This window comes from Heptranchias perlo, unplaced genomic scaffold (genome assembly GCF_035084215.1).
Source record: "Heptranchias perlo isolate sHepPer1 unplaced genomic scaffold, sHepPer1.hap1 HAP1_SCAFFOLD_1879, whole genome shotgun sequence".
Lineage (NCBI taxonomy): Eukaryota > Metazoa > Chordata > Chondrichthyes > Hexanchiformes > Hexanchidae > Heptranchias > Heptranchias perlo.
Window position 1 is genome coordinate 1 of NW_027139144.1, and position 19,587 is coordinate 19,587.

The following is a 19,587-nucleotide window of genomic DNA, read 5'->3' on the forward strand; positions in this document are numbered from 1 at the left end:
TGTGGGAGGTGCAGAGTACATTTGTGACTGGGAATTGTATTTGACCTCTAATCCCCTTTCTTCTTTCTTCCCCCCCCACCCTGTCGCCACCAACACCAGGAGCTGATCCAAATGCAGAAAACTACGAGCCCATACTCGACTCTGACGAGGAAAATGAGTTGGATCCTGGGGTCTGCCGTGGGCACACACCCCTCGACATCGCTGGCAGCCAGAAGGTATGTGGGCAACCCGAGGAGGAAGCAGAGTGTTTAATCATCTTCACACCCCAATTAGATCACCCCATAATCTTCTATACTCGAGGGAATACAGGCCTAGTGTATTCCAACCTGTCCTTATAATTTAACCCTCTAAGCCCTGGTATCATTCTGGAGAATCTGCACTGTACCCTCTCCAAGGCCAATATATCCTTCCTGAGGTGCGGTGCCCAGAGCTGAACGCAGTATCTCCAGATGGGGTCTAACCAGAGCTCTGTACAGCTGGAACGTAACTTCCAAAAGGCCAACATTCCATTAGCCTTTTAAATTATTGTTTGTACCTGTCCACTAGTTTATAGTGGTTTATGTACTTGGACCCCTAAATCTCTCTCCTCCTCCACAGTTTCTAGTTTCTCACCATTTAGAAAATACTCTGATCTTTCTTAGGTCCAGAGTGGATGACCTCACACTTCCCCACATTGAACTCCATCTGCCACCGTTTTGCCCACTCACTTAATCTTTCAATGTCCCTTTGTAACTTTCTTCTCCATCTTCACTATTTGTCTGATCAAAGTTTATAAGATATTAAGGGGAACAGATAGGGTGGATAGAGAGAAACTATTTCCACTGGTTGGGGATTCTAGGAGTAGGGGGCACAGTCTAAAAATTAGAGCCAGACCTTTCAGGAGCGAGATTAGAAAACATTTCTACACACAAACGGTGGTAGAAGTTTGGAACTCTCTTCTGCAAACGGCAATTGATACTAGCTCAATTGCCAAATTTAAATCTGAGATAGATAGCTTTTTGGCAACCAAAGGTATTAAGGGATATGGGCCAAAGGCAGGTATATGGAGTTAGATCACAGATCAGCCATGATCTTATCAAATGGCAGAGCAGGCACGAGGGGCTGAATGGCCTACTCCTGTTCCTATGTTCCTATTTACTGTTCCTCCTAACTTAGTGTCATCAGCAAACTTAGATATATTCTCCTTTTAAAAACTGGCCATGATTTGTTGATTGGTAATCAAACGCCAAGATGGCTGGTGTGGGAAATGAAAAGCTGCATGAGCTTTGTATTTTTGTACAGTAAAATCTCAATTCAGTTTGAATTGAATGGGCCTTTTTTTGTTGGTGTAAATGTTCCCATTGATCCCTTGTATTGAAACTGATCGATTTTCTCTCACATTCCGTTCAGGTTCACGATATTTTATTGGGAGAATCTTGGAAAAGGAAGGAACAGGATCAATTGTCGACTGAAGTTCCACAAGGTACCTGCATGCACTCAGCCTCCACCCTGGGCCTGGGAACTCTGGGCTCAGTGAGTAGATGTGTCTCCCACTCTGAGCCGAGCAGATGAGGGACTTTTCTGCACAGCTGCCCGTGGTTTTGATTTTTTTTTATTAAGTGCCCCACGTCCCATCCAATGGGACCTGAGCCACTGGGCTCGGGGGCCCTGTGCTATTGGTCCTTTGCTTCTTTCTGTCGAACAAGCAGGGTTGTTGTTCAGAATTTGGTCTCCATTCCAAGGCACACATTTCAATCCCGCCCATCAGCTCAGCTGCCGGATGTGAGTGGGTTTTCTGGTTTGTGGCCTTGACAATACACTGTGCCAGCCTGGTTAAAAAGCAAAGGAGTTTGCATCGACATAGAGCCTTTCATCTACTTGAGATAGACTGGAATAAATCTAATGCATGCGGTCAAAGTGGAGAAGACTCCCTAAATCAGTCTGTTTCTAGTCCAACAAGGAAAGAAGCATTGCTTGATTTAGTTCTGGGAAATGAAGTGAGGTGAATGACATAGAATTTATAGCACAGAAACAGGCCATTCGGCCCAACAGGTCTATGCTGGTGTTTATGCTCCTCACAAACCTCCTCCTATCCCTCTTCATCTCACCCTATCAGCATATCCTTCTATTCCTTTCTGCCTCATGTGTTTATCCAGCTTCCCCTTAAATGCATCTATGCTAGTCGCCTCAACCACTCCTTGTGATAGCAAATTCCACATTCTCACCACTCTCTGGGTGAAGAAGTTTCTCCTAAATTCCCCAGTGGATTTATTAGTGACTATCTTATATTTATGGCCCCTAGTTGTGGTCTCCCCCACAAGTGGAAACATCTTCTCTACGTCTACCCTATCAAACCCTTTCATAATCTTAAAGACCTCGATCAGGTCACCCCTCAGTCTCCTCTTTTCTAGAGAAAAGAGTCCCAGCCTGTTCAGCCTTTCCTGATAAATATATCCTCTCAGTTCTGCTATCATCCTAATAAATCTTTTTTGCACCTTCTCCTCGGAGACCAGAACTGTTCACAGTGCTCCAAGTGTGGTCTAACTAAGGTTCTAACTTTATTCACTTGATTGAGTTCCTTGATGAGGTAACGGAGAGAGCTGATGGGGTCAGTGCGGTTGATGTGTATATGGACTTCCAAAAGACGTTTGATAAAATACCACATAATAGACTTATTAGCAAAATTAAAGCCCGTGAGATTAAAGGGACAGTGGCAGCGTGGATAAAAATTGGCTAAGGGACAGAAAGCAGAGAGTAGTGGTGAACGGTTGTTTTTCAGACTGGAGGGAAGTATACAGTGGTGTTCCCCAGGGGTCAGTATTAGGACCACTGCACTTTTTGATATATATTAATGACCTGGACTTGGGTATAGAGGGTATAATTTCAAAGTTTGCAGATCACACAAAACTTGGAAATGTAGTAAACAATGTGGAGGATAGTAACAGACTCCAGGAGGACATAGACAGACTGGTAAAATGGGAGACACATGGCAGATGAAATTTAACACAGGGAAGTGTGAAGTGATACATTTTGGTAGGAAGAATGAGGAGAGGCAATATAAACTAAATGGTACAATTTTAAAGCGGGTGCAGGAACAGAGAGACCTGGGGGTGTATGTACACAAATCTTTGAAGGTGGCAGGACAAGTTGAGAAGGCTGTTAAAAAGGGCATATGAGATCCTGGACTTATTAACAGAGGCATAGGGTACAAAAGCAAGGAGTTATGTTAAACCTTTATAAAACACTGGTTAGGTCCCAGCTGGAGTATTGTGTCCAATTCTGGGCACCACACTTTAGGAAGGATGTCAAGGCCTTTTAGAGGGTGCAGAGGAGATTTACTAGAATGGTTCCAGGGATGAGGGACTTCAATTATGTGGAGAGACTGAAGAAGCCGGGATTATTCTCCTTAGAACAGAGAAGGTTAAGGGGAGATTTGATAGAGGTGTTCAAAATTAAGAGGGGTTTTGATCGAGTAAATAGAGAGAAGCTGTTTCCACTGGCAAGAGGGTCAGTAACCAGAGGACACAGATTTAAGGTAATTGGCAAAAGAACCAGACGTGAGATGAAGAAAAAAAATTTACTCAGCGAGTTGTTCTGATCTGGAATACACTGCCTGAAAGGGTGGTGGAAGCAGATTCAATAATAACTTTCAAAAGGGAATTGGATAAATACTTGAAGGGGAAAAATTTGCCGGACTATGGGGAAAGAGTAGAGGAGTGGGACTAATTGGATAGCTCTTTGAAAGAGCCGGCACAGGTACGATGGGCCAAATGGCCTCCTCCTGAGCTGTAAGATTCTTTTACTCTATAAGGGTGCAGGACTGGAAATACGCAAAGGTTGAGATAATTCTGCCCAAATTAACTGGGCAGAAAAGTTAGCAAACAAGTCGATGGATCAGAAATCTTCAATGTAAGATGGAGAGAGTACAAAATTAATATATTCCTTTTAAGGTGTAAAGAGAGTGCATCAAAGAATGGAGTTTTCTGTGGATAACTGGAAAGATTAAAACTAAACTGAAACATTAAAGGGAGGGTATTATAATGTTGGGGCTGACACTGTTGCTAGATTCTCTCAGGTCCAGCAGTACTGCTCCCTCCTGTAAACAGTCCCCGTGTGTTGTGTTCACAAGTGCGCAGGCACTGCCAGTATCGTGTAACCTGGGAATGTAATGGCGGGAACCCTTTCTGATCTGAACCTCTCCAATCTTTTGAATTGAACACTGGGAGGATACAAATCGTTCAGCTGCTTCATTACACGGACAGCAAGTGAAGTTAGAGTAACAGTCACAGCAAATTCCACTTCATTAACTCAATCTCACTTCTCTCCCCAATAAATGGGGAAAATATATAATAAACTGTGTGCCTTTTCCCTTTCACAGCTGCCTGACTTGTTCTCAGACAACTAACTGCAAAAACTGGGCTCCTGCATCTTAGCTTCCAGCCCTGGGCCTGAGACCTGCCCCTCTAGTCCCCTAGGGGGCCCTTCCCAGCCAGGGGGAGGGCTGTGACGCTAACTTCCAGCATGCAGTGATTCGTCAGTAGGCCCCTCCCATTCCCCCCATTAGGGTGCGGGTTTAGGCAGTGGGGCCATTCTGACTCGATGGGCCTGGGATGAGATCGTTGACCAGTTTGGACTAGACTGTGGACTGTGACAGTCCACAAACCAGCTCGTCTGGCTTCAGTACAGACTTTCAGAGTCCGCAGCCTGTGGCATTTTCTTTAAACCTGCATAAATTCCCTTTGTTATAAAAGACAACATTTAAGTATAACCCAATCCCAAATCCTTTCCATGAAGGAAAAAAATTATCGAAGTTCCCAAAACGTGGTGTCTCCCTCCCCCGCGGAAGGTCCCTCGCTTGTGAGCCCTGTGACTCACTCGGAAAGATCTTGCGTCCCAGGACCCAGGGGTGCAGGAGCTGCGTTGGAAACATGCCCCTGTGCCTGGGGCTTTGACCCCTGTGCCTGGGGCTTTGACCCCTGTGCCTGGGGCTTTGACCCCTGTGCCTGGGGTTTGACCCTTGTGCCAACTGTAGTTCCACATACTATGGGTACTCCTGCCCCATCTGACAAGCCCCTCATTGCCTGTGTGACCCCTGTGCACCGATTACCATGCGCCCCAGCTTTGTCTGGGAGTAGTCGCCGGGTTCTGCCACAGGCAACGTTTGCCTGTCCATCTGCCACCTAGAGGTAGTAGCTACTCCCAATGAATGGCCTCCCCCAAACCTGGCGTGATACCATGTGACCTGCCCTGCCCCTCACGAGTAGGTAAGAGACATCGAGCTATTTCATCCTGCCTGAGGTGTGGTGCGGACTTGCTTCCCAAACACAGTGTCCCCGTGTGATTGAATGCCCCCAGGATACGGTTTCTTTAAGGTCAGTTTGTGAGCCAAGGGTCAGCTGCCTGCCATTCCCTGAGCCCTTGCTAGCGGCTGTCCAGCTGCACCCCCTCCGGTCCTCCTCACTTTGGACTAACCATGCCTCCCTGGACAGTATATCCCTGGAATGACTCGGCGTGCTGCCCGCCAGCGTTGCTCTGAGCTCACCCAGCGAGCCCTCCTCCTGAACCGTCTTCACCCCCTGAGTTGCTTCAGGTGAGAGGAGCTTCAGACCTCTCAAAATTCGGTCAGCACCTTTTGTCTGAACTGCCAATACGTCTGGCCCTGTAATTCGTTTCCCTGATCTCCTCTCTCCTTCTCTCAGGTCCCCTTAATCTCGACATCACTCCCTGTCAAAGCTTTGAATGCCATAAATGAACAAGCTCGCACTGTGTAACCAAAATTATCCGGCCAGACTCTGGCCACGGATGCTGCCCTGGTCATCCACATTCCTCAAACATGGGCAACTTTGCCCTTTACATAATGGGTGGTCCTAGACCAGGCCGTCGTGTACTAGTGTGAAAGAGCAGTCGGGGTCTCCTAACCCCCTTCATGCCTCTCATTCACCGTGACCAGGTGAAGACAAGGTGTCAAGCTATCGACATCAGCAGTCACCACATGACCAACCCTCTCACATCTAACCAGCTCACACTGCCGCCTGATTTACATCACAGGATTTCTACGAGACCAGCGGTGAGTCGTGTGTGATCTACCTCACCACATTTGAAACACCTGATCTCATTAACTGTCAGATCTCTGACTTTCCTCCCTCTGGCCTCGCCCGGGACAAACTGCTGGCTTGCTGAGCAGTTGCTCTGAGGGATCTGATCTCTCTCCCACCTCTGCAAAGGCTTATCTGTACCTGCAGGATCTTGCTAAAAATGCTACTATTGAGTTAGACTCTGCTCTCCAGAGGTTAAATTCACAGGGCAGCAGGGCTGGACGATACAGATGGACATTCAGATGGGGTGTCTGAACCAGGGTGTTTCAGACAGTGGAAGTTACTTTGGACATTTCAGTGATTGGTCTCACCTATTCTGCACGAGTTCAATGGGAGTAGATGCCGGGGTCGTCTGGTGAGGCTCCTGAGGTCAGGAAGGACAGGGTCAGTCAGGGTAGGTCTGGGCCTGAGCTGGGAATTAGGATATAGCAGGTCGGGATTCCCAGCTAGAAGTTCACGTGACAAGAAATAAAACTGTCCGCTATTGAGGAAAGGGTAGTGTGTTGTGTTCCTGTTTTGTGGTGTTATGGGAAGTGTTGTAGGAGAAGTTTTAAAAAGTCTGGAATTGCACCTTTGGTTGAGTCGCATATACTCTGGAATATTATTGAGCTCATTGTTCAATACTTAATACCCTGGGCGCAGATCGATAAATCTATCACATAAACACCAACAGCAGTGTTTTAGAAATAGGGGCATTGAGTAGAAAAGTAATGAATTTATATCAGGCCATGGTTAGAGTACTGTGTGCCGATTAGGGCATCCCATTATAGAAAGGATACCTGCATGGATGGGAACCTGTAGTTAGAAGGAGAGGCTTTAGAAACTGAGATTATTTCCACTAGAACAGAGATGATTTAATAGAAGTTTTAAAACTATGAAGTGTTTTGATAGTGAATAGGGAAAGACTATTTCCTCTGGTCAGTGACGAGGGTTTATCAATTTAAAATTGTCACAGAGTGAGGAGAGGGGTTAGGATAAATTTCTTTACACAGAGGGTTGTTGGACCATGGAATGCACTGCCACTGGGAGTGGCTGAGGGAGAGGGACCACTGCATCTTTTAAGGGAAAAGCAGATAAACATTCAAAACAGAGGAAGATACAGGAGAGAGCGGGGCAGTGGGCTTAGTATTCAGTTGCTCGAACAAAGAGCTGACACAGACGCAATGGGCCAAATTCTGTGCTGGAAATTTCTGTGGTTCCTCAAGTGTTTTATACACACATGCATGGTAAGATCCCACTCAACAATCAAAGTGAATGACCGGATAATCTGGTTTTGATGTTCGTTGAGTGAGGTGGTCAGTCACGAAACCGGGAGAACTCCCTGCTCTACTGTGAACAATGCCATGGGATCTTTTGCATCTTCATGAAAAGGTAGACAGGACCTCAGTTTAATGTCTTATTTGACAAACGGGACCTTGGAATTTCCCGCACTCTTAGCACTGCACTTATCGCTAGCCTTGGGTAAGTGCACTGCGACTTGGCCCACAACCTTCTCACTCGGGAAAATGCAACCGCTGATTGAACCTGACAGACTCATTCATAGTGAGCAGTGGAGAGACTGTACCGGCCGTGCACAGTATGATCGGCCTCAGTCAGTGGGACACTTGACGCTCCTCACACCAGCTGTGTGTGAGCTGCCCTTTCACTAGTCGCCTGTCCATTACTGCACATTCTGGTGCAGAGCATTAAGTCATTCGGAGAAATGAGAAATAAAGAGCAGTTTTGACTGGTGCATTTAAGGAATGGCTGTGTACATGTGTGCCGGGGCCCGGTTCGCGTTCACCGGCATGTGCGCGGGGCCCGGTTCGCGTTCACCGGCGTGTGCGCGGGGCCCGGTTCGCGTTCACCGGCGTGTGCGCGGGGCCCGGTTCGCGTTCACCGGCGCGCGCGCGGGGCCCGGTTCGCGTTCACCGGCGCGCGCGCGGGGCCCGGTTCGCGTTCACCGGCGCGCGCGCGGGGCCCGGTTCGCGTTCACCGGCGCGCGCGCGGGGCCCGGTTCGCGTTCACCGGCGCGCGCGCGGGGCCCGGTTCGCGTTCACCGGCGCGCGCGCGGGGCCCGGTTCGCGTTCACCGGCGCGCGCGCGGGGCCCGGTTCGCGTTCACCGGCGCGCGCGCGGGGCCCGGTTCGCGTTCACCGGCGCGCGCGCGGGGCCCGGTTCGCGTTCACCGGCGCGCGCGCGGGGCCCGGTTCGCGTTCACCGGCGCGCGCGCGGGGCCCGGTTCGCGTTCACCGGCGCGCGCGCGGGGCCCGGTTCGCGTTCACCGGCGCGCGCGCGGGGCCCGGTTCGCGTTCACCGGCGCGCGCGCGGGGCCCGGTTCGCGTTCACCGGCGCGCGCGCGGGGCCCGGTTCGCGTTCACCGGCGCGCGCGCGGGGCCCGGTTCGCGTTCACCGGCGCGCGCGCGGGGCCCGGTTCGCGTTCAGCGGCGCGCGCGCGGGGCCCGGTTCGCGTTCACCGGCGCGCGCGCGGGGCCCGGTTCGCGTTCACCGGCGCGCGCGCGGGGCCCGGTTCGCGTTCACCGGCGCGCGCGCGGGGCCCGGTTCGCGTTCACCGGCGCGCGCGCGGGGCCCGGTTCGCGTTCACCGGCGCGCGCGCGGGGCCCGGTTCGCGTTCACCGGCGCGCGCGCGGGGCCCGGTTCGCGTTCACCGGCGCGCGCGCGGGGCCCGGTTCGCGTTCACCGGCGCGCGCGCGGGGCCCGGTTCGCGTTCACCGGCGCGCGCGCGGGGCCCGGTTCGCGTTCACCGGCGCGCGCGCGGGGCCCGGTTCGCGTTCACCGGCGCGCGCGCGGGGCCCGGTTCGCGTTCACCGGCGCGCGCAGGCCCAGCTTGCTTTTACTTATTGGCAGCCAAGCAGTTTGTGCTCGTGCGATTGGACCAGTTTCGTACCCTGCCCCAGTCCAGTTTTTGATTGGGTAAAACGTTAGCCAATTCCTGCCCCTGAGTAACAACCAATCCCAGTCTGTCCAGTAATAGTCTGGGTAACTTGCCTCCCCATGTGTTTATGGACCCCTGATTATTTAGACTGCAAACTAAAAGCTGGGCCTGTTTTCTTTGCAGGCAGTATTGCATCTTTAGGTTCCGAAGCCCTGGGAGAACTGAATGAAGTGTTAAACCAGGAGGTATCGGGGGAGGACTGGATGAAGCTGGCGGGGAAACTGAATCTTGGCTCCATTACCGAGCTGCTCAAAAGTGCCAAGTCACCAAGCAAGTCACTTTTGGATAATTTTGAGGTATGTTTAGCTGTTTATTTTATTCATTGCTCACTTCTGTTGACCAGGCTGTGACTCCATTGGACACACAAGTTGAAAAAGTTTGATTTGTTTTTAAAAAGTTAATCTCACTTTGATTGCTTTCCCTTCAGTTCTGTAATTGGGTCTTCCAGGGTCTAATGTGACAAAAATGTTTGATAGAAAGTTCCCTAATTGGTCCATTGAGCCTCGCACGAGTGAGAAGGTCCCTAGTTTGATTTCTGGTCCGTGCTAAATACTCAACTGTAGAGGGTGCTACAATTAGCCGCCTCCAGTCCCCTGACTCTCCCATCGAAGCCCATCTCTCCAGTCCCCTGACTCTCCCATCGAAGCCCATCTCTCCAGTCCCCTGACTCTCCCTTTGAAGCCCATCCCTCCAGTATCCTAACTCTCCCATTGAAGCCCGTGGTAGATAGGGGAGTGCCTATGGAAGTTATCTAGATGAACTTCCAGAAGGCATTTGTGATTACTCCATTAATCTTTGAGGTCCTACTTTTTAACTTTCTCCCTAGCTCCTGAAACTCTGACTGCAGGACCTCGACCCTTTTCCTTCCTATGTCATTGGCTCCCACGTGGACCACGACTTCTGGCTGTTCCTCCTTCCCCCCTCAAAATGTTCTGCACCCTCTCAGTGATAGTGAGGGACTAAGAGCTGTAGAGACGCAAAGAGATTATGAGGGTGATTTTAAAACGGGACCAGGAAGGGGGCGGAGGGGTCAAATTGTGATCAGGAAACCCATTAGTACCCCAGATGTCCTTACGATTTTGATGTAAGGACATCTTTTTTTGTCGGTTTCCTGTCCAACTGACTGGCTAGTCTCAGTCGGACGGGAGACCAGCCAGGGAGAGGACATCTTCAGGTAAGTCTTTGTGTGGATGGGGGGGGCTTGGGTGGACATAGGTGGGCATGGGGGTCATGCAGCAGGTGATCAAGAAAGCCAACGGAATGTTGGCTTTTATCGCTAGGGGGATAGAATATAAAAACAAGGAGGTATTGCTGCAGTTATATAAGGTATTGGTGAGACCGCACCTGGAATACTGCATACAGTTTTGGTCTCCATACTTAAGAAAAGACATACTTGCTCTCGAGGCAGTACAAAGAAGGTTCACTCGGTTAATCCCGGGGATGAGGGGGCGGACATATGAGGAGAGGTTGAGTAGATTGGGACTCTACTCATTGGAGTTCAGAAGAATGAGAGGCGATCTTATTGAAACATATAAGATTGTGAAGGGTCTTGATCGGGTGGATGCAGTAAGGATGTTCCCAAGGATGGGTGAAACTAGAACTAGGGGGCATAATCTTAGAATAAGGGGCTGCTCTTTCAAAACTGAGATGAGGAGAAACTTCTTCACTCAGAGGGTGGTAGGTCTGTGGAATTTGCTGCCCCAGGAAGCTGTGGAAGCTACATCATTAGATAAATTTAAAACAGAAATAGACAGTTTCCTAGAAGTAAAGGGAATTAGGGGTTATGGGGAGCGGGCAGGAAATTGGACATGAAGCTGAGTTCGGATCGGTCAATGCCCTGTGGGTGGCGGAGAGGGCCCAGGGTCTATGTGGCCGGGTCCTGCTCCGACTTCTTGTGTTCTTTAGATTTGTGGTTGGGATCAGATCAGCCATGATCTTATTGAATGGCGGAGCAGGCTCGAGGGGCCGATTGGCCTACTCCTGCTCCAATTTCTTATGTTCTTATGAGTCATGGGGGTTGGGATCGGGAGGTCAGTCACGGGAGGGGGGGTCCGGATCGGGGGTCATCGTGAGGGTCTGCGATCATTGAAGGGGGAGGGTCGGGGGTCAGAGAATCAGTGTGGGGTGGGGGGATCGGAGTGGGGGGGATCGCGCGGTCGGTAGTCCGCCATCAGGGGGAGGTCTGCCATCGCATGTCGTGGGTCCGCGATTGTTGGGGGGTCAGTGCAGGTGGGCTTGTTGGGCCTGGGGGAATCACTCCTGCTCCTCCGGGCCCACAAGCTGTGCCTTTCTAGGCACCTACCTGCCGTCTCGGGCCGTCTCGCCTCCTTTCACGAAGCGTCAAACAGAAAGCTCGGGGTTCCCGGCCCCCCGGGGTTGAAATCAGGAAATAGTGAAAAATGGAGGCCTGAAGCCTCCTTGAAAAGTTTTAAGGCCCGACCCGCCTCCTGGGAGCGGGTTGGTCGCTCGTCCCGCCCCGGTGAAAACTGGAAATGGGCGGGTTGGGGGCGGGTCTGAAATGATGGCAATTGTCAATGCCCCCCTGCCCCCAACCCGCCCGTTCTTTAATTTGAACATTGAGCCCCATGTGCCCATGCACACAAATCACTTAAAAACTACTGCACAGGTACGAAAAGTATTTACAAAGGGGTGGAAATGATGTTTCAGTTGTATGGAGCCTTGGTCAGACCCCATCTGGAGATACTGTGTTCAGTTTTGGGCACTGCACCTCAGGAAAGGTAAATTGGAGGGGGTGCTGCGCAGGTTGACCAGAATGATACCAGGTCTTAAAGGGTTAAATTATTAAGACAGCCTTTGGGGTGAGAGTTCCAGGTTACTGCTACCCTTTGTGAGAAAACGTACTTTCTGATTTTGCTCTGTTAAGATTATGCCCCCTTGTTTTTGATTCCCCCACCAGAGAGAGTTCCTCTCTCTCTACCCAACTAAATCCTTTTAACATTTTAAATACATCGATCAGATCACCCCTCAATCTTCTAAACACTAGGAAATACAAACCAAGTTTATGCAACTTGTCCCCCCATACCCCTGCTCTTACCCCAGACCCCGTCTCAGACCTGTGAATTTGTACACTTGAGTATCCAGTGACCGTGTGTTTGCTCACTGAGGGAGCCTGAAATGGTTTTGAACGTGTTAATATAATCATAGCATCATAGAAAGGTTGCAGCACAGATGGAGGCCATTCAGCCCATCGAGCCCGTGCCGGCTCTCTGCAAGAGCAATCCAGTTAGTCCCACTCCCCCGCTCTTTCCCTGTAGCCCTGCAAATTTTTTTCTTCAAGTATTTATCAAATTCCCTCTTGAAATTGAATCTGCTTCCACCATCCCCTCAGGAAGCTCATTCCAGATCATAACTACTCGCTGCGTAAAAAAGTTTTTCCTCATGTCGCCTTTGGTTCTTTTGCCAAACACCTTAAATCTGCGTCCTCTGGTTCTCGACTCTTCTGCCAATGGGAACAGTTTCTCTTTATCTACTCTGTCTTGTCCCTCTATCAACCCCCCTCCCCCCATCTTCTGTGTTCTAAGGAGAACAACCCCAGATTCTTCAGTCTATCCGTGTAACTGAAGTCCCTCATCCCTGGAATCATTCTAGTAAATCTCTTCTGCACCCTCTCTAAGGCTTTCACATCTTTCCTAAAGTGTGGTGCCCAGAACTGGACACAATACTCCAGTTGTGGCTGAACCAGTGTTTTATAAAGATTCAACATAACTTCCTTACTTTTGTACTCTATGCCTCTATTTATAAAGCCCAGGATCCCGTATGCCTTTTTAACCATCTTCTCAACCTGTCCTGCCACCTTCAGCAATTTGTGCCCATATACCCCCAGATCTCTCTGTTCCCGTACCCCTTTAGAATTGTACCATTTAGTTTATATTGCCTCTCCTCGTTCTTCCTACCAAAGTGTATCACTTCGCACTTCTCTCTGCATTAAATTTCATCTGCCATGTGTCCACCCATTCCACCAGTCTGTCTCTGTCCTCTTGAAGTCTATTACTATCCTCCTCACTGTTCACTACACTTCCAAGTTTTGCCAGCCTAGTATTGAAGAGTTTATCCTTCTTCAGATTTCAGGTGGAACGATCGAACAATTAATGAACGCACTACAGTGGCTGGGCTTGGAGGAAGCGGTGAATATTATCCAGAAAACGGAGATCTATAAAACACTTCAGACCTCAGGTATCTATTCTATTGTTGGGGATGATGGAATGAAGGAGCAATGTCTCTGTGCTCGTTAATCTACGGACTCCAAATTGGGTTGAGATTTCCCAAACTTGTCTCACGTAAAACCATAGAGTCAGCACACGTCCCATCAGTCCAGGACCAGAGGGGAGCTCCAGGGACACCTTTAGTAATGTTTCCTGCAGAAGTCCTCATCTCTGATGGTCCAGTGCTTGAACGGCTGCAGTTGCTGTGGTGGAGTTGAGGTACAGATCAGCCATGATCTAATTGAAACAGGCTTTAAGGGGCTGAATGGCCTCCTCCTGTTCCCAGGGAAGGTGTCGATCTGTTGACTGTGGTGTTGGAGGTAGAAGCTGTTCTACTTTGCAGGCCTGAGTCACAGGCAGGCGGTGCACGGTTAACATTTTATTGGCAAAGTAAAAGGTTTCTGACACAACGACGTGACAGCATGTAGAAGGAAAGCGGGGTTTGGGGCTGTATCAGTGGGGAGACTGGGGTGAGGGGTTTGGGGCTGTATCAGTGGGGAGACGGGGGCGAGGGGTTTGGGGCTGTATCAGTGGGGAGACTGGGGCGAGGGGTTTGGGGCTGTATCAGTGGGGAGACTGGGGCGAGGGGTTTGGGGCTGTATCAGTGGGGAGACTGGGGCGAGGGGCTTGGGGTTAAATCGGTGGGGAGACTGGGGCGAGGGGTTTGGGGTTGTATCAGTGGGGAGACTGGGGTGAGGGGTTTGGGGCTGTATCAGTGGGGAGACTGGGGCGAGGGGTTTGGGGTTGTATCAGTGGGGAGACTGGGGTGAGGGGTTTGGGGCTGTATCAGTGGGGAGACTGGGGTGAGGGGGTTGGGGCTGTATCAGTGGGGAGACTGGGGTGAGGGGTTTGGGGCTGTATCAGTGGGGAGACTGGGGCGAGGGGTTTGGGGCTGTATCAGTGGGGAGACTGGGGCGAGGGGTTTGGGGTTGTATCAGTGGGGAGACTGGGGTGAGGGGTTTGGGGCTGTATCAGTGGGGAGACTGGGGTGAGGGGGTTGAGGTTACATCAGTGGGGAGACTGGGGTGAGGGGGTTGGGGCTGTATCAGTGGGGAGACTGGGGTGAGGGGGTTGGGGCTGTATCAGTGGGGACGACCCTTTTGCCCCTCTGTCTGTGACTCCTGATCTGTTGGTACCGCACATAGTGAGATTTAAAGAATGTTTTTTTTTCTTGCAGATGGGAAGCAGTCAGTGGACAGTGCCTATGAGAGTGGGTCACAGCAGGACATCGGCCCAAAGGATAACTTAGCCCCCATGGCCCCGAGTCATGAACAGCGAGTTTAACGAGGAGCAGGATCTGATGTTTATATACAGCGAGAGAATAAAAAGACATGGTCATTCCTACTGACTGTAGTTTGTAACAAGCCGATCGACAGCACCTACCGCCTCTTCAAAAAGAAAATGTTTCTGATTTGCCCATTTAACTCCTGCCCTCTTTGTTTACCAGTGACTGATGATTATTTTGTGGCCTTTGCCATCGCTATTCATCCACATGATGCAGCGTGTTGGGATCCACTGATCATTTCAGCCTCACTCACCAAGGGTCAGCTCCAGTGTTGAGTTCATGTCAGTAGATTTGCTGTGTTCGAAGTGGTGGGGCAGAGAGAGGAGACCTCAGAGTGCAGAAAACAAACAGTTAATGTTTACAGAGCTGTGTTTATGTGGAAGGATTCGACACAGAATGAAACCGAGCTGCCTCTTGGTGTGTTTGTTTGTTGGGAGGGGGCTGGGCTACGGGGACCAATCGCCATGCAAGGTGGGGACTGTAGTGATGGGGAAAATGGGAGTTTGGCCCCTTCCTGGTCATGGGGCAAACTCTCCTCACCCAGCGGTCAGAGTTCAGCTCAACCCCTTCAGCATTATTAATAGGATAATGTGGGAACTTCCCACGGGAAGAGGAAGGGAAACCTGGAGGGACGCTCGCTCAGGGAGGGGGCTGCTCTCTCGCTGGCCCCCCCTCACAGCCGGTTTTTAGAGCAGCACGGCTGGGAGCTGCTGCCTCTATCTTGGCCTCGAGAGTTTTATTACACAAGAAAATGTAAAAAAAAATACTTTAAAAAGCTCCCATTTTGGGAAAGAGTAATCCGGAGTATGTGGAGAGAGGCCCCATCCTGAGCCCAACTCGTCGGAACTACGTACAGGTGATATTTCGGGATATACTGAATCCCTCTTCAGGGTGACTGGATAACTGGCGAGAGGGGGAGTCGCCAGTGGGTTATGTTCAGGTGTTAGTTTCCCTGTCGGTCGGGTCCTGATGTATGATATTTATACCAGTTTTTTGTTTAATTTATGATTTTTGTGATGTAACGAGTGTGAAAATTATAGAAAAATATCACGATAAATTTGCAGCCCATTGAAACAGTGTAAGGGGAGGGAGATTGAGTACTGGTTAGTGGTGTAAGGGGAGGGAGATTGAGTACTGGTTAGTGGTGTAAGGGGAGGGAGATTGAGTACTGGTTAGTGGTGTAAGGGGAGGGAGATTGAGTACTGGTTAGTGGTGTAAGGGGAGGGAGATTGAGTACTGGTTAGTGGTGTAAGGGGAGGGAGATTGAGTACTGGTTAGTGGTGTAAGTAGAACACGGACATTTATGATCAAGTTTTCTAGAAAGACTTCTGGAACCCTCTCGATGGTTTGAACTCACAGAGCTGATCTGTGCTGAGCCGGGACAGTAGGGGGTCCAGTTAGTTCCACCTGGGTTAGGAAGGGAAAATCAGCCACTGTTTCTCCCCTATTTCACTCTCTGTTGATCTCAGCTGGACTCGGTTTGTGTATAGACGTTGGGTGAGCGTGGGATTGGACTAGATTGCCCAATCCTTCATCGTGAGAGAAGCCCCTCGGAGCAGAGAGTCGGGAGAGGGGCAGCACTGGGCGGGTCCTGGGACTCTGAGTGTCAGTGGAATGGATTGGGCCGCGGTGGGTGATGTGCGATTGATATCCTGCAGGTTCATCAGATTACACTGAGGGAGAAAGGTGGGGAGAGATCGAGTACAGAGGAGGCTGAGGGGAGATTTAATTGAGGTGTACAAAATTATGAGGGGCCTAGATAGAGTGGATAGGAAGGACCTATTTCCCTTAGCAGAAAGGTCAATAACCAGGGGGCATAGATTTTAAAGTGATTGGTAGAAGGATTAGAGGGGAGCTGAGGAAAAATGTTTTCACCCAGAGGGTGGTGGGGGTCTGGAACTCACTGCCTGAGAGGGTGGTAGAGGCAGAAACCCTCAACTCATTTAAAAACTACCTGGATGTGCCCCTGAAGTGCCGTAACCTACAGGGCTACGGACCAAGTGCAGGAAAGTGGGATTAGGCTGGGTGGCTCATTTTTGGCCGGTGTGGACACGATGGGCCGAATGGCCTCCTCCTGTGCTGTAAATTTTCCATGATTCTATGAAACTTTGTAGAGTTTTATCTCACCAGATTTACCTGTAGTTTGTCGCTTTCCAGGAATTGTGGGGAACCTGCGATGTCCCCATTGCAGCGTGTGGTGGGACGGTCTGGGTCTCATCCCAGGCTTTTGCGAAGAAAATATATCAAAGTTGAACAGTTGAATAGCAAAATATAGCTTTAAGAATCAATGTATTCATTCTCCGCTGCCTACCATCCCATAGTCCCTGTGTGGGACAGTTTCACAGCAGCTGACAGATTACACTGATGTACTGTACAGATCTGTTTGATGCAGGTTAAGTGCTGTATACATACGCAAGAAGAGAAAGTTTGATACTGTATTTCTGAGGAGTATTAAAATCAATAATAAAATAAAAGCATATAACGTCAATGGATTTTCCCTGCAGCTTTTACTGATTTTGCTGCTGAATTTATTGAACATCAAACTGTACATGCATTACAATATTAAACTGTACACAGTATCATAATGGGTACAGCACAGAAGGAGGCCATTCAGCCCATCATGCCTGTGCCGGCTCTTTTAAAGAGCTATCCAATTAGTCCCAGACCTCTACTCTGTAATTTTTTCCCCTTCAAGTATTTATCCAATTCCCTTTTGAAAGTTATTATTGAATCTGCTTCCACCGCCCTTTCAGGCGGTGCATTCCAGATCATAACAACTCGCTGCGTAAAAAAATGTTTCCTCATGTCGCCTCTGGCTCTTTTGCCGATCACCTTAAATCTGTGTCCTCTGGTTACCGACCCTTCTGCCACTGGAAACAGTTTCTCCTTATTTACTCTGTCAAAACCCTTCATGATTTTGAACACCTCGATTAAATCTCCCCTTAACCTCCTTTGTAATAGTGGTGTGATATCAGAATAAATGCAATTCATTACAATATCAAATTACACGCTGCATTACTAGATCAAACTATACATGATTCATTACAATATTATATATTATTACTGTATGAAAGTTAAAACCCCCCCATTAAAACCACCCTGCTTTTGCTACATGCTTGTTTAATCTCTGCATTTATACATTCTGTCATTTCACCGCTGCTACCAGGAGGCCTATACACAACTCCCACTATAGTCCTTTTCTTAATTCTATTTCTTAATTCTACCCATAAAGTTTCCACTGTCTGCTTACCTCTCGTTATATCGTCTTATCATTGAAGTAATTTCGTCCTTAATCACCTAAGGTTACTCCTCCCCCTTTACCAGTTTCCCCATCCTCCTGTAGACCTTATAACCTGGTATATTCAGTTATAACCTGGTATATTCAGTTATAACCTGGTATATTCAGTTCCCAGTGCTGACCGTCTTGGAGCCGTGTCTGAGGGTACGACACTGTAGCCATTACTAAGTTGAATTTGTGCCTGCAGTTCATTCAATGTGTTCCTTATACTTGGTGCGTTTGTATAAAGAACACTTATTTGGGCCACACACCCTAACCTGTCCTTCTGCTCTAATCTTTTTCTCGCACAATTCTTCTCTCCTAATATAATTTCTTTACATCTTTTAGTTTTCTCTTTACCTGTAGTGGCTAAAACATAATTTTTAAAGCATTTGGACAGTTACATGAGTACCACTAATGTAATACCATTATTCAAGAAGGGGAGTAGGGAAAAACCGGGGAACTACAGGCCAGTGAGCCTAACATCAGTGGTAGGAAAATTATTGGAAAAAATTCTGAAGGACAAAATTAGTCTCCACTTGGAGAAGCAAGGATTAATCAGGGATAGTCAACATGGCTTTGTCAAGGGAAGATCATGTCTGACTAATTTGATTGAATTTTTTGAGGGGGTGATAGGCGTGTGGATGAGGGTAACGCAGTGGATGTGGTATACATGGATTTCAGTAAGGCCTTCGATAAAGTCCCCCACAGGAGACTGGTCAAGAAGGTACGAGCCCATGGAATCCAGGGTGCCTTGGCACTTTGGATACAAAACTGGCTTAGTGGCAGAAGGCAGAGGGTGATGGTCGAAGGTTGTTTTTGTGACTGGAAGCCTGTGGCCAGTGGGGTACCACAGGGATCGGTGCTGGGTCCCTTGCTGTTTGTGGTCTACATTAACGACTTGGATATGAATGTAAAAGGTATGATCAGTAAGTTCGCTGATGATACAAAGATTGGTAGGGTGGTAAATAGCGAGGAGGATAGCCTCAGTCTGCAGGACGATATAGATGGGTTGGTCAGATGGGCGGAACAGTGGCAAATGGAATTTAACCCGGAAAAGTGCGAGGTGATGCACTTTGGAGGGACTAACAAGGCAAGGGAATACACAATGAATGGGAGGACCCTTGGCAAGACAGAGGGTCAGAGGGATCTTGGTGTGCAAGTTCACAGATCCCTGAAGGCGGCGGAACAGGTAGATAAGGTGGTAAAGAAGGCATATGGGATACTTGCCTTTATTAGCCGAGGCATAGAATATAAGAGCAAGGAGGTTATGATGGAGCTGTATAAAACACTGGTTAGGCCACAGCTGGAGTACTGTGTGCAGTTCTGGTCGCCACACTACAGGAAGGATGTGATCGCTTTGGAGAGGGTGCAGAGGAGATTCACCAGGATGTTACCAGGGCTGGAGCGCTTCAGCTATGAAGAGAGACTGGGAAGATTGGGTTTGTTTTCCTTGGAGCAGAGGAGGCTGAGGGGGGACATGATTGAGGTGTACAAAATTATGAGGGGCACAGATAGGATGGATACTAAGGAGCTTTTTCCCTTCGTTGAGGGTTCTATAACAAGGGGACATAGATTCAAGGTAAAAGGCGGGAGGTTTAGAGGGGATTTGAGAAAGAACTTTTTCACCCAGAGGGTGGTTGGAGTCTGGAACTCACTGCCTGAAAGGGTTGTGGAGGCAGGAACCCTCACAACATTCAAGAAGCATTTGGATGAGCACTTGAAATGCCATAGCATACAAGGCTACGGACCAAATGCTGGAATATGGGATTGGAGTAGACAGGGCTGATGGTC

General features: G+C 49.3%; 1 protein-coding gene across 1 annotated transcript; it reads left to right on the plus strand.

Annotated features, from left to right (window-relative positions):
• Positions 1–98: 98 nt before the first annotated feature.
• LOC137309874 (nuclear factor NF-kappa-B p100 subunit-like) lies at positions 99–17,004 on the plus strand. Its single transcript, XM_067977890.1, has 5 exons — positions 99–215; positions 1,390–1,462; positions 9,132–9,304; positions 13,091–13,202; positions 14,409–17,004. Exons 3-5 carry the CDS (start codon positions 9,212–9,214, stop codon positions 14,513–14,515), a joined length of 312 nt encoding a protein of 103 aa, XP_067833991.1. The 5' UTR covers positions 99–215; positions 1,390–1,462; positions 9,132–9,211; the 3' UTR covers positions 14,516–17,004.
• Positions 17,005–19,587: the final 2,583 nt, after the last annotated feature.

Excerpts from the sequence above, each read along its gene's own strand:
- LOC137309874 (XM_067977890.1), top strand. The coding sequence starts at position 9,212 with ATGAAGCTGGCGGGGAAACTGAATCTTGGCTCCATTACCGAGCTGCTC. Across the intron at positions 9,305-13,090 it reads CACTTTTGGATAATTTTGAG|ATTTCAGGTGGAACGATCGA; the intron begins GTATGTTTAGCT and ends ATCCTTCTTCAG. Across the intron at positions 13,203-14,408 it reads TAAAACACTTCAGACCTCAG|ATGGGAAGCAGTCAGTGGAC; the intron begins GTATCTATTCTA and ends TTTTTCTTGCAG.